This window comes from Sinohyriopsis cumingii, chromosome 11, assembly GCF_028554795.1.
Source record: "Sinohyriopsis cumingii isolate HCF-2022 chromosome 11, ASM2855479v2, whole genome shotgun sequence".
NCBI lineage: Eukaryota > Metazoa > Mollusca > Bivalvia > Unionida > Unionidae > Sinohyriopsis > Sinohyriopsis cumingii.
Window position 1 is genome coordinate 2,896,745 of NC_142971.1, and position 16,120 is coordinate 2,912,864.

Sequence of the window (16,120 nt, forward strand, 5' to 3'; positions counted from 1 at the left end):
ACAAGCTACAAGAACTGAAAAATTCACTCTAAAATATTTTGGACATTGTAAATAGTGTAGTGTAGACAGTGTCAAATGAACTTTGTTCAGTAACTGCATTATTCTAATGCCCAGGTGTAGGATGTTTAATATTAATGGGAAAGATATCAATGATCATACTATTGACTTCATGTCTTATTTTTTATTTTTTAAAACAATATGTTCGCAAGAAATGTTCCTTGTATGAAGTAATTGTACATATTAATTTGTTTACATACAGTTTCATATATGTATCCTTTAAAATTAATGTAATAACGCACTTTGAAGAACACAATTTTGAACCTTGAAAAACCATAAAAAATTTGGAATGAAATATGCTACTAACCCTGAATTTAAGTTAGGGTGGTTAGATTTGTGACATAGTGGATGTACTCCTTAGATAATATGATCAGGTAAATTTTATTAAAGAATTTCAGTTGCTTCATATTGGCTTAGCTCGGTTCCATGTGGACATATTTGAAGTTTGTGTTCTGTATTATCATGCATTCTTGATATCCTAGTGTGGGCTTGAGATAGAAAATAATTATAATGCAGTGTTCCTCATATATGGCCACCCCTTTTGCTCTGGGAAAGTGGCCATATAAGACAGGTGGCCTTTCTGTAGGGGACTATATTTGTGAGAAGTATATATATGACTCTGTAGTAAGAAAAACCATTCACAGTCAACCTTGATAGCTTGAAACATTTAGAATGATTCTCTTTCTACTTACTCCATTTTCTCACTGCTGAAGAATATTTTCCATATCTGTTACAGAGGTGTGTATTTGAATCTTTACAGCGTAAAATATTTTGGCAACAACTCTTGAACTCTCCCTCATTGTCTTTGAGTCAAATACCTTTTCCTTTTTCTTCTGAAGAATTAATTTTCTGTTTACATGATGGCATGTTAAAGTTTTATGAGGATTTATTCCTATTGCTAATTGTACATTATTGCACTTCAATCATGCAAACGAAACTTTTGTAGAGTTGACAAAATGCCTTGTTTATAAAGGAAGCAGTATATGTACTGTCACATGATTTTTGGGTCTTAGCCAAGACTTCTTTCAATAATGAATCCTGACATCAGTTATGATAGATATCAGCGGAGATAATTTGATTATTTACATTTTCATATGAATTAGATATTTGTTCTGGACATATATTAGATCAAATGTGGCCACTTATGCGGGGTAAATTTTACATTTTGGGCCTAAAATGCTGGCCGCACGCCACATCAGAGGTGTTGCTGTCCTCAAGAGGTACTTTAGTACACAAACTTGTCATTGCCAATAAATCTGGCCTTGTAGAAAAGTGGCTACTGGGAATGTATAAAAGGGGGACTACAGTAATCTGAAAGTAGCACAGGAATGGCAAAGCTATTCAGTGTATATATTACTTCACCACCCTTACTGTCATTACATTTGTCACCTGTGCATTTATATCATGAAAGCAGTGTTTGATCAATAAATGTCTTTGAGGGGAAAAATTAAGAACTGACTTACAGCAATTATTTGGAAATATAGTGACATTTCCAGGGGAACGCTCTGCTTGCCTAAGTGTTTAGTGTCTGCCTCGGATGTGGGAGGTCACAGGTTCGAACTCCTGGCCAAGTCATACCAAAGACTTATAAAAATGGTACTAACAGCTGCCTTGCTTGGCGCTCAGCATTAAGAGGTTAGTGTTAGGACTGATTGGCCTGGTGTCAGGATAATGTGACTAGATGGGACATCATGCTACATGTCTGCAGCATGATGCCCCAGTGCTTGACATCACTATAAACTGCCACACTGCAGACATTGTAGCGATATGACTGAAAATGTTTTAAAAGCTACATTAAAATCCTACTCTCACACACACACACACACACACACACACATACACATTTCCAGGGTCCATACTGGCCACTAATATTTGGATGAAATGACTTAGTAATGCAGAGATGGCAGTATTGTGGTGAAGTGACTGTACAAAGTATATTTTTCAGAAAACAAAACTAGGAACAACTGTCACTGCTGACAGACATCCCAGTCAGTAACCTGAAAAAATGAATCAACAAAATGATCAACTCGGCACATGGCAAAAAGATTTTAAAATCTAATGGCAGTGACAGAATTTTTTTTTTGGGGGGGGATGGGGAATGGTTCTTGCATAAAGCAGAGACCTTGAAAATATTCACACATGTTTCCATTGTTTAAGCCATCTTTGTATGTTTGTTGCATAAAGTATTGGAGAAAAAATTTATTAATTTTATTAGCAGTAGACATAGATATGTCCATCAAGTCAAAATTTGTTTCCAATTAGGAAAAAAATCTCACCAGTTTTTAGCTAATCTGGCCTTACACTAAGTGAGTTATGGTGTGGCCCCTTGTCAGTCATAACGTATCTGATTGCATCTTGTGACAGTTACTTCTTTAAAAAAATGGACAGACCAGTTTCAACAAACTGGCACAGTTCATTATTTCATAAAGGCCTTTCACAAGTTTGATCTGCCAGCAAAAATATGGCCACTACTACTAAAAATAGAAAAAAACTTGTAAGTGATGCCTCCAAAAGCAGTGAACAAATTTTATCAAACTTGACAAAAAGTATCTCAGCTCAAAGACCTTTCATATTTCTTAAAAATGGTGATCTGCCATTGAATATGGCCATTGTTACTAAAAATAGAAAAAGCCTTTACGTAGCTGAATATAATTAAACCAAGCTAGACAGAAAGCATCCTTGTATGAAGACCTTTCAAGATGTACAATGACATCTGCCATTAGGTATGGTAACTCTTCTAAAAATAGGAAAACCTTTAAATTACTTCACCAAAACCACTGAAAACAATCTAAACAAACTTGACAGAAGGCATCCTGGAATGAAGGCCTTTCACATATATACAAACGATGCTCATCTGCCATAATATATGGCTGCTGTTAGTAAAATTGGAAACCTTAAATAAAGTCTTCAATGAAACTGGCTAACAGACTTTAACTGAATTTGATAGAAAGTTTCATAGTTGGAATGCCTTACAGATTCATATAAAACATACTTGTCACCATTATTACTAAAGGTGGCGCTCTACAGTTTCATATTTTGCCTAGGGTTAGAATTTTAAAGGTAATGAATTTCCCCGGCTTTCCTCACTGGTTATACTGGCTATTGAAAGAAGACCTTGTATATCTTAGGTATAGTGCAAAGAATCTTTAATTCCCTCTATTTTGCTGTACGATTGATGGGTGTAATATAGATTCAAAAAAGTGCTAGCTCCACTTGGTCATTTTCACTTCCTGAACTTCAGAGGTGAATTGTATAAAAAAGAGCTGATAACTTTTTTTTATACATTTTTTATATATTTGGTAATTCATTCATTGCACTTTCAGAAGCTGGTACTGTCTAATCTGGCAAAATTCATTTTCATTATTTTAATAGCTGCTACAGAAAGTGTACTTTAGACTAATTCAGGCTGATTTTTTTAGCTCAAGGGAGCAGTCATTTTAGTTAGCAGTGTACTTCGATCATGTACAGTTTCCAAAAGTACAATTTACAAAGAAATGTCAGCCACATTACATTAAAGCAGCATAGAGGTATGCCAACATTCTCTCCACTGTGCATATTTTAAATGTAAACAACTTCACCATACATATGTAACTATCACAAAAGTACATAATAACTGGTGAGCACCCCCAAAAGCAGTAAATCATTTGTAAAAACAAATGCAGCACCGAGTTTGACTAACTTTAACAACAGTGTTGGCATAGTACATTTAAATACTGGACAAATGATGCTTATATGCTATCAAATTTGCATGAAGATTCAAAAACTAAGGAAACTACGAAACATTTGTTTTAATAACATGGAATCAACAGCATTGGAGAAATTTCAACAGAATGCTTCCTGCTGACTTGGATTTATTTGCCGACCACTCTCATCTGGCAAACGTCAGTCAAGGGAGTGTTACCATTTTTTCAATGGTCGTGTGATATATTTTCCAGTGGGAATTCTGTAGATATTAATGTAATTTTTTTAGCATTTATTAACATCAAATCAGCACCAGAATTTACCATGAAACATAGAACTTCTTTTTCTAACATTCCAGATTACTCTTTGAAAGGAAAAGTTATCCAGAAGTCTCAAGTTTTACTTTGATTATTAATGCTTTGTATTTAAATAGGAGTTTGGATGGATGGCATAAAATCAAGGCAAGGTGATTTGAAGTTCACTTTTTTGGGGCAAAAATGACGGTCTAGGGCAACTTTGTAGTGTTGACCCAGACTTTTTTAAATGTTAGTAACAATTCCAGTTTAATAATTTGTTTTCCAGTTTTTGGTTACTATTTCTTGTAATGTTCCATGCAGAATTGTATATTTTTTAATAGCACAACATTTACTATAGTATCTAAATATATACTTGGTTCACGTTTACCCGAAATGATGCTGTTTAATTGAAAAGATTATGAATTCAACCTGTATTCCTATCTACTTGTTAGACTTAATGAACAGCTGAAAGCTGTTATAATGTGCATGTGGTACCTCACTCAGCTTGGATTGTTTCATTTGTTGTACATCCTTTACCGCTTATTATTAGAGGATTCAGTTTGTTAGGCAGGTTGAATACAATGGCCTTGGATTGTTGTGATATTGTTTCCTACTATTGTATAGACGTACATGACAAAAAGAACAATAATGGAACTGGTCATTCGGCTAATATGTACATTGAATGCTTTGCAGGTACTACTATGAATTAGAAACTGTGTTTCTTTAAAATAAAATATAACTATTTCAAACTTCTATTAGAAAACATATTATTTATAAGTAAATTCTCCAGTTTCAAGAAAGTTTTATCAGCATTATCAGTAAATCAACCTGATGTATACTGTGATATGTAATGTTGTAATGTGTTATGTTCTATAATGTGATGTGTATTGTGATGTGTAATGTTATATTTTGTAATGTGTATTGTTGTGTAATATGTGTAATGTTATATTTTGTAATGTGTATTGTTGTGTAATATGTGTAATGTTATATTTTGTAATGTGTATTGTTGTGTAATATGTGTAATGTTATGTATTGTGATGTATAAAATGTTGTGTAATGTAATGTGTAATGTTGTATGGTGTGATGCTATGTAATGTGTGATGCAACCAATTTCGATAAACTTTTTCTTTCTCCTGGTGATACCACATTTGATATGAAAAACATAGATTCATACTGTAAGGAAAGAGTAAACAGAAAAATCCTTCTTAACAGTCCTTTTTAACAGAGATGTGGAAATATTATTTAATTGGAATGGATAGTTCCTGTGTCAATGACAGACATATACATGTTAATTTAAATACTTACCAATTAGTCTAATCTTAATCTAGGCCATTTAGACATGTAAACATTGCAGTCTTAATGTTTTTCAGTTCTTAATTTAGACGGATATTTTTGACACATTTATACAGATGTGGAGGTGCAAGAATCTGTTACATTTTCCATGAGACATTCGGCAGAACCCTGGAGTCAGTAGACCCGTTAGGTGGCCTCTCTACAATGGATGTCCTTACAGCTATAAGGAATGCCACAGTAAGTTTGTGTATTCACAGATTGCATGCATCTCTGATTGCCTTGTGTATTCACAGATCTCTGATTGCCTTAATTAAGTTTCACACCTTTTCCAACACTTTTGAGAGATATGATTCAATGCAGTATGTGATTTCTTATAGAATGGAATAGTTTACAGTTCTGATCTACCTCGTTTATAATAAAAACAGCCTGGTCTTACTGCACCTGAATGGTATTCATATCACTAAAATACAAGCCTAGTTGGTACTCAGTGAAAATTGTACCAATTTGATATCCAGTATGGCTGCCAAAGTGGTATTTAAAATATTGTTGCTAAAACTAAATGGAAAGTCATATCAAAATGGATTTTCACCAGAAGACTAATTATTATCTCTAGAATTAGGTACTGCCTGAAGGATTGTGGATTCATTCCCTCACATCTGCTGGGTCAGTCTAGTTACCCCTGGTCCCTGTCTGGTTTCATTCTCTTTGTTACTCAACAGAGCCAATAGTTATTGTTGATTCATTGGTTCAACTGATCACCGTGTCTTATTGGTGCAAAGTTTATATACACTTTAGCCACTGGTGCAGCTAGTGTGGTACTTTTTGGGTCATGTGACATTAACTTCTGCCCTATTTATGTGAAAATAAAAAACACTTTGGGGATATCCAAAATAAAATGAAACTTGAATTCTCTTTCCATCCTTTGCTCTTGCAGATAATTGAGATACATTGTTCCTGCATTTTTAGCCAGCCCAGTGGACATAGGTCCTCCCGCATGTCCATCTTGGTCTTTTGTTAAGACTGCACACATGGAGTATTTTTATGTGTGGATCCAGCATGTAGTAGTGTCAGCCCAACCTGGAATCGATTATGGGGATGTTAGATCTGACTCTTTAGCAAGCTATATAGCTTCATTTATTTATAAGGACAGGAATCTTAGTGAAAGATCCATCTGTTTAGTCAAACACAATGGTTATACATAAGATCGGGACAGGGATATTAGCAGAAAACCTGTACGCCCAACCATGCACAGTCATTCTCTGGTCTAATCCTATATATTTGCAGGGGATTAGCAGTGGTTTATTTAGGGACAACGGCATTGTGTCAGCATTACCTCAGCGCATGTGTCACAGAATGGACAGATGGTTGGAATGCTACTTATGGGACCACAGAGACAATACACAAAAAAATTAAGATGATTTAATTAGATGATTATGATGAATAAAAAAATTATTGCAAAGTTAAAAAGAAAACAAATAACTACAGTTAAACTATTCTTAAATATTGTCTGTTTTTAAAGTTCTTAAGAGAACTTTATGTTCACTGATACTTCTGCACTGAATTATTATTCACTGAGTATATATGCCCTCCTGAGCTTCTTTGCTGCATAGGTATGCCCTCCAATGACTTCTTCATTGTGTAGGTGTGCCCTCCAATGGATTCTTCAATGTAAAATGAATTATAGGGTACTTCTAGTGACTGGGGCTCCCATGTCCCAACATTCTTTGGATGTCCTGCGTTTTGTCCATCCTTGAGGCATTATTCACTGACTAGCAAAACTCTCTCAACCCAGCCTTAATTAACCGGTTCATGTGAATGGGGTTTCCATGTCCTGATGTTCTTAGGATGTCCCGTGTTTTTCTACCCTTGTGGCAGGATTCCCTGGCTAGCACAATCTCCCATTAGCAGTTTCTCTCAAAGGTTGGAAGCGACTACAAAATGAAAGTCATTTCGAGTCTTAGTATAAGGATATTGTGTACATTAAACTGAATAACTGTTACATACATGCCTTGTTTTATACAAGTGCTCTCTTTATGTCGTGTCTACAATTACTTCTCTCTTCACTAAATGAAAAGCAAACCTTACATTTTATGAATGTAAGGCAATGAAAATATGAAATAATTACATTGCAGTTGATCTATACAAGTAAATTCAACATAGTAGTATCGTATACTCAATGTACTAGCATTGCACACTTGAATATGAATTACAGTCAATATATTTAATAAACAATGACTTATAATAATAAATATGTATGTAGTGACAAACAGTCTACTAGAATGAGTTGAATAAAATAGAATCCTCAAAACACAAATCCTATTCTATATAAACAAAAAGAAAGAAAAGAAAAGAAAATATAAGCTATACCTCCCCAAAAGTAGTATTACCAGCTGTACACAGTTTATCCCAAAACTTTGTTAATAAATATGATATGGTTTCTTTTTTCTTAACTAGACTTCTCAAAACATTTTGAGCACAAACCAACAGAATAAAAGCCACCCAATGAGATTTTATGGTTGTGCATGTCAGTAGAAGAAACTTAAGTATGATTGCTTTGGAGAATTAAACTTTTTGAAATACTGATATTTTTTTACAAAGGGTCCAAGATATCTAAGCTCACTGAAAAGTGTAGAGGTTGATCTGCATTTGACCCTGTTTTAATCAGTATTTACTTTCACAGCCATGTGCTGAGATGTTCTCCAGACAAACCAGATAAATTCAATAAGTTTTATAACTTAAATTCAATCATACAAATTTTTATATGGTGCATATAGCATTTTTGTAAAATCTGGTGAATTTATTAACATTTTTGACATTGTCATAATCACTTCGCACTCAGCGTTAAGAGGTTAATGTTAGGACTGGTCGGCCTGGTGTCGGTATAAAGTGACTGGGTGGGACATGATGCCATGTCTGCGGCATGATGCCCCATTGATTGACATCACTGTAAACTGCCACACTGCAGACATTGTAGCGATAGGACTCAAATTGTTAAAACTATGTCAAAAATCCAAATCACGCACACGCTCTTGTATATTGAAGAACAAAGAACCACCTGAGTGCATTTCTTGCAATGAACCCTGCAGCACTTTCTGTTAGATTGTTTTGATCTCCAACCTAAAAATGGTCACTACTAGTGCTCAGTTCATGAAGGAGCTTTTTGATACTGTAAAGTGTGTGGTATAGTATTTTTACATGCTATTTCTAGTTAATAACTGCACCCCATAGTAACTGCAATATTAGATAGGAACTGCTCCCCAGACAAGGGGGCGCCACATCCATCATGGAAGCTAGTTGATGATGTTTACTCAGAATGTGTGTGAATAAATACTGTTTGTGTAACAACTTGATTCCCTCGTTTTCATGACAGATTTTAAATCTATCGAACATTGATTCCAAAATACTGCTACCTATTTAGCCTGGGTATCCTTAAGCCAATCACCCTAAACATCTTTTATTATCTAAATACCCTTTATTCATATCATTTACATCACCTATTGATCAGGAACCATCATATATTATCCTCACTTTCTAGTATTTTGTTTTTACTCTTGTTGATCAGGAACCACAAATCATGTATCACCTTTTATTTGTGACATATAGCCTTGCAGTGCTGGTGTGCCATAAAAATCCCAACCAATCAATTAACCAGGTGGACTGAACATTATCACGCCACTTCACAGCAAACAGGCTTTTTTCATAGAGCCATCCAGCCAAGACAAACTGACGGTGCCAGACTGGCATTCTAGTATACTACCTCTATTAACAGCATGTCATAAGGGAAAAATGATTCAATCCAACAATACAGCATCATCATTGATATATGGAATGCTCTACACATGGACCCCAGATGTTCAAGAGGAGGGGGATGAAATGGAAATACATGAATTATCCAATCTGACAAAGGAACAGACGGATTTCAGTTTTATGGCAGCAGTAGAAACCAGCCATATCCTGCCTCCATCTGAATGACCTCCTCCACCTACAGGGTCAAAGCCTCTGTAGATGTAGACAATGATGACAGAAGTCATTATTTAGAACATTGTCTCAGTTATCAAAAGTTGCTGAAATCACTGGGAGTCTCTCATAGAAATATTCAGAACTGCTCCGGTGGCTTAGTGGTTAGAGCGTCCACCTCGGATGTGGGAGGTTGTGGGTTCGATCCCCAGCCAAGTCATACCAAAGACTTACAAAAATAGTACTAATAGCTGCCTCGCTTGATGCTCAGCATTAAGAGGTTAGTGCTAGGACTGGTTGGCCTGATGTCAGGATAATGTGACTGGATGGGACAGCAATGCTGCATGTCTGCGGCATGATGCCCCAGTGCTAGACATCACTATAAACTGCCACATTGTAGACATCATAGCGAAATAACTGAATAATTGTTAAAAGCTATGTTAAAAATGCAGATCACACACACATCACACCAGATCATTTCTGGTGATGAATTCAGCAGCAGAATGAAACCTACTATTAACCTCAGCAGGCTGAATGAATTCATGTTGTCCCCAAATTCAAGATGGAGACAGCAATGTTTGTCTCTCTTCAGTGTCGTGTGATGATCAGCCTAGACCTATCAGACATTCTAATCTATATGTCATTGTGAAAATATATTTGCCTCTCCTATCAGAGCAAACTAGATCAATTTTGTGTTCTTCCTTCCGGCCTCAGTGAAGCCTTGAACCTTCACAAAAACAGTAGACTGTAATTTCATAGTTCAGGATGACCTCTTCCACAGTGAGGTCAGTGTACCTTAATGACAGTCTTCATCAGCATTGGGTAGGTTTTGTTTCAAGATATGAACAACCTTCCTGCCCTAATTTGCAGTGTAGAGCAGTGTAGAGTGGATAATAAACATAAAGAAGTTGGACCTTATTCCCTAATTTGAAGTGTAGAGCAGTGTAGAGTGGATAATAAACATAAAGAAATTGGACCTTATTCCCTAATTTGAAGTGTAGAGCAGTGTAGAGTGGATAATAAACATAAAGAATTTGGACCTTATTCCCTAATTTGCAGTGTAGAGCAGTGTAGAGTGGATAATAAACATAAAGAAGTTGGACCTTATTCGCTAATTTGCAGTGTAGAGTGGATAATAAAGGTAAAGAAGTTGGACCTTATTCGCTAATTTGCAGTGTAGAGTGGATAATAAAGGTAAAGAAGTTGGACCTTATTTACTAATTTGCAGTGTAGAGTGGATAATAAACAAAGAAGTTGGACCATTATTTCCTAATTTGCAGTGTAGAGCAGTGTAGAGTGGATAATAAACATAAAGAAGTTGGACCTTTTTCCCTAATTTGCAGTGTAGAGCAGTGTAGAGTGGATAATAAACATAAAGAAATTGGACCTTATTCCCTAATTACAGTGTAGAGCAGTGTAGAGTGGATGATAAACATAAAGAAGTTGGACCTTATTCCTGATGAAAATCTTATCCATATGAGTATAAAGTTTTTCATACACTTCAGTCTCCCTATCAAATGCATCAAAAACTGCATTCATGCATTGGAGAGGATTTCAAACAAAACATTTATCCTTGACTCCTCTGCCTGTTCAATATGGTGGCAGATTTGTTACCCCTTGACTGCCATTACATGTGCCCATTACAAGTGGCGCTTCTAGCCCAGTTGCAACTTTTCACAGGCTATCTGGATCAGAATATTACAATCTTGACACATTGAAACCTTCATTCTTCATTAGCAAGAAAGGAAGTGGCTCATAGCTGGAATATCCTTTGGAAACCCAGAACTGGAAATAATGATTTTGTATGAATGTCAGTATGTCGGGATGAGGAGCACTCTTGCTACCAGACTTTACATCAGTCAGTGGCAAGTGGCTGTGTCAAGAGAAAGTCTCTTCACCATAACCTCCTGAAAATGAAAACCATTCTCAATGCCTCCATTAGTTGGGTAGAATTTTTATGCAGACCTGCAGTCTTGACACAATTCGGTAGTTTTCACATACCTCATCAAACAGGGAGACGAAATCAGCATACTTTTGTGTCTTGGTATGGGATTGCCTTCAGTAATCGCCACTGTTCCATCTGTGTCAAGAGAAACTCCTTCTTTAGGCCTGGCCGTTTGAAAATGATTTTGAAACTTCATTCGTGTAAAGGATAGCAACAGCTGGAAGGTCCTCCTCCCAGAAGACATTGGAAGGGAAATGGATTGTTTTTAACATCAATACATCACACCACTCTCTGCTTCCATTCTTCAGGTGCCAACTTATTTTTCTTTCTCTTTGAAGACAACAAGTTAGCCCTCATAACCATAAAGGGATACCAATCCATGATCTTGGACACATTCCAGCATCATTTGACACAAAAAGGACTTTTCCAGTTTGCTCTACAATTTTGATCATCTTCATTCATATTATTCCCAAATGTGATCTTCTCTGGGTGCTGACATGGCCTGATTAATCCAAGTTCAAGCCCCTGTCATCCATATTCATCAGTCAGCAGTCATATAAGACTTGCTTTGTAATTGTACTTGCCTCATCATGCAGTCAGTGACCTACACTCCCTATTCATGCATCCGAACTACATGCGGTTCCACTCCCAATGGACCAGTTGTCCTAATGATGCAACCTAGTTTCATTGCAAAAACAGTTTTCCGTCACTAGTCAATCAACAAATAACTGTTTGTCCCTTTTCTTCATTAATATGTCAAGAGAGGTATAGCTTCGAGATCCCATTCATGCCATCAGATATTACCTGAAGTATATGGAGATCATTTGCAATAGCCAGACCAGGCTTTCTCTGCCTCTCAAGTCCAGAATGGTAGACATGAGACCACAAGTACTAGCCACTTGGTTAAAGGGAGATATAAATATTGGTGTACACTGACAACTCTCAGGAACAGGTACGATTTCTGAAAATCGGTGCTCAGAAAATATGTGCAATTTCCATGGCCTGGCTTTCAAACATTTCATCTCCATTCAAGACAGTGGAGTAAGTTGGATGGCATACTGAGATTATAGAGCCTATTGAAATGCATCAAAATTTATCCTCATACAAATTTTGAGTACATTTTGTGAATGAATTGCATAAATCATGGCTCCATTAATATTTTAGGATCATACAATGTTAGCTCAAGTACTTCCTAAAAACAAAACCAATACATCCATTTGTGCAGAAATTTCACAAAAGAAAAACTATGACTCAGCATAAATCTGGTTTGATTCGGTGTTTTATAGCACAGCAGCACAGTTGGGTTATTTAATGCTGAGGCATAAAGTGGAAGATTCTAAATTGTATATGAATGTTTATTGTAGGTTGTACATCTGTCTTGATCTGTAATCATAGAAACAGAATTTCACTAACATTTTGTAAGTCCTTTGAAATTACTTTTATGAAATCATGTAATCATTTAATTCATATTTGGATTGTAGGGACCTCGGCCAGCTCTGTTTGTACCAGAAATATCATTTGAGTTGCTGGTTAAAAGACAGATTCGTCGTCTAGAAGAACCAGGTTTACGATGTGTGGAATTAGTTCATGAGGAAATGCAAAGAATAATACAGCATTGTGGGACACAGGTATATATGGAGTTAAACTCACTAGTATTCATGGAATTTTTTGTACAGAATTTTAAAAAATTGAGATTAAAATAAATTACATTTTAAAAATCTAGCTGTTATTGTCAAACCAGTGAATGGCAAGACATTTGATATTACCTTTCTTCATTGATCAGGCCCCAGTAAATGTTTTTCCTTTTGTACTGGTTTTAAAATTAGGGTAGGTAGGGATTTGTTTTCAAAACCAATTTGTGTATGTATGTATGTATGTATATAAAAAAATAATATATATATATATATATATATATATATATATATATATATATATACATACATATATATATATATATATATATACATACATATATACATATATATATATATATATATATATATATATATATATATATATATATATATATATATATATATATATATATATATATATATTTTACTTTTGATTTGTTTTTTTAAATTTACACCAGGGGGAAAATGCTAGAGTTGACAATGAAAAATAGGGACAATAACATTAGGGTAAAATGCTACCTGTTGAATCCAGTCCTCACAGCAAAAAGATGAAAATATTACCTTTCCCAGTTTTGTATCGTATGAAGGGAAGAAATTCATGTCCATTACATCTCCTTCCTCCCAATAGATATTTCTCATCAACCATTTGTTTACCAGTTAGGACTTTTGCTGTGTAAACATCATCCCGCATTGTCTCCAGAATCCTTCTAGATCATCCATCAAATCTGTGGTAACATATTGTGAACTTCAAATTTTTTTAAAGGTCTGGTAACCTCTCTTGTGAATTTTAATGGATAGTTTTCCATATTTTTCTAAGTTTGTGCACATTGCATACCATGTACAGGGCAGAAAAAAATGTCTGCCCTGTACATGGTATGCAGTATTGTCCATAAGTGTAGTTTGTAATTGTGTACTGCAAACACTTGTTGAATTTTCTCATTTATGTTTATTGCAGTGCTGTTGTTGATTTGTTGAATTTTTCAGGCTATTTCCTGACTGTTTTTGTCATTATTGTTTTTGCAGAAAACAGTGGCCACAAAGTGTAAGAAGTTCAAGATTGGCAAGGATGATCAAGATCTCACTTGTACTAAGTGTACATCAACAGCACCATAGTGTTTGTTGCTTTTGGTCAGAAAAAACATTGTCATTGATTTTGAGAACAAATTTGAAGGCAATAGATATGAAATTTAAATCATCCGAGTGTGATATTTTTAGCCTCCACCTGATACCTTCATGTACTGTGAGTGTAGTCAGGAATACTCCAATGGCACCTACCTGTCCTAAGAGTCTTTGTATATTGCCATTAGCTACAATTATGTCTGGACAGCTAGAGACAGAATTGGTGGCACTGGAGGAGTTGAGGCTACAACAGTCCAATCATTACTAGAGGAGGTTGGTTCAGAAAATAGCAAGGCACTTGCTAGCATCAAGGAAATTTTGCCAGGAGATTTTTTCCTGAATTTTGGCAACCCATTTCTATTAGACTGAGACACAGATGAACACCCCTCCTTTCGTCCTGCAGTCCAAATCCAGGACCCAGGAAATATTGAGTCCATTTTCTGAAATCCTATTACAAGAATGCTGGTACTACACACTTTAACATATTCAGTGTTAATGTTCCGAGGGTTGGCAAGAATATTGTAACAGTAAACATCTCTGTTCCACAGTTCCGTAAAGTTAATTGCTTGGTGTTCAGTGTGACGTCTGAGCTGTGCAGCAGAATATGGTGGCATCAGTTATGGTGGACTTGTCATTGCTGCAAACCATGCCATATATACTTATAAGTTCAGGCAAACTGCAAACAACATAGATCCTGATCTGCTGTAGCATAATGCACCTGCTGATCAGGGTCTTTGTTGTTTATTCTACTGATTACTCCTAAAAAACTGCTTTGTTACAGCTTCTAATCTTGATTTAAATCAGCAGGGACAATACAGTTAGGACAGGAATTACTCTGAAGATGCGCTTTATGCTCTGTACACATGCCAGGTTGGGTTCCCACCTGATGCCTCTCATCACCATGGTAAGCACCAATTGGAGCCCAGACAAACCATCCCATATAAACTTCGTAGAAATGAAGGTTGTAATGAATGCCTTTCATTTTTGGAAGGATCAGCTTTGCATAAAGTGATCCTGATAATGTCTTACATTTCTTGGTTGTCACTTCAAGAAATGGAGAGGGGGACCAAATCACTGAACACATAGTCCTGGTCTGGGGGTTTCTCTGTCAAACACATTACCCAGTCACAATAACATTTGGATATTACTTTCTGCTATCTATGAAGGGCAATACAAATCGCTTTACATTTTTATATCATATAGATGAAGGGAAGTAACTCTTACAACTAAACTCTCCTGGTTTCCACTATGTGGTTACCATGGTGTATGCAGCATTGGTGTTTTTTTCTGGTGAATTTATTCATATTTTTTCTTGTCTTTATTGTCCATGGGATATTGATTGGACACACTCAAGTTTTCACTGGTGTATTTGTATTGCACTGTTAAACTTCAGGTTATATTATGCACTTCATGAACAGTTTATTGTATGAATGAATTCTTTTGTTTTCTCTTCCCTCATTGCAGAGAAGTCAATAAAGCTCAAGAAATGCAGACACTTTAAAGTCATTTAGAAAAATCACAACATATGTTTTGCCTGCACAAAATGTTGTTCCTCACATCCAAGTTGCATATATGCATTGTGACAGAAGATAATTTGGTCCAGTGTCTTGAAAAGGCAATTGAAGGGCAAGGTGTTAAGCATCCTTCAGAATCATAGGCATGTTTTAAGGGGGATATTGAGAAATCACCCACAATCCTGATCAAGGTACATAAGACAGTACCTATGGCGGCAATTAAATCTGATCCCATTTAAACTACACCAAGCATTTCCACTCAGCAGTATATCCGCCAGGGCTGTAAAATTGAGGGTTAAAAAAAAAACTTGATCTTAGAACTGGGGGTCAAATTAAAAATGTGGGGGTCAAAAGTGTACTGACAAATTTTCATCTAACCTATACTTTTTCAGCTTGAAACAGGATATTGCAACTTGTACAACATACTCTCTCTCTTTCTCTCTCTCTCTCTCTCTCTCTCTCAATACAAATAAACCAACATGCAGAAATAACACACAAATGCCTTGCCCATTCAAAGAATCATTTTATTAGTTAATTTTCCTTTTACTTTAAAGTCATTCTTTTAATAGTCTCCTTATAATCTTTTTGTAGCAATATTTTAGACCAACACATTACATATTAACC

The 16,120-nt window shown here is 35.7% G+C and overlaps 1 protein-coding gene across 3 annotated transcripts in view; it reads left to right on the forward strand.

Annotated features, from left to right (window-relative positions):
• LOC149787531 (dynamin-1-like protein) overlaps positions 1-16,120 on the forward strand; it is a 93,074-nt gene that overhangs the window by 38,770 nt on the left and 38,184 nt on the right. For all 3 annotated transcript variants that reach the window (XR_016424067.1, XM_089973659.1, XM_089973660.1), the window contains exons 9-10: positions 5,444-5,564; positions 12,711-12,857. Coding sequence is in view for 2 of the 3 variants with exons in the window: in XM_089973659.1 (XP_089829785.1) it covers positions 5,444-5,564; positions 12,711-12,857 (268 nt within the window). In the remaining variant the exon portion in view is untranslated. The remainder of the gene's footprint in view (positions 1-5,443; positions 5,565-12,710; positions 12,858-16,120) is intronic.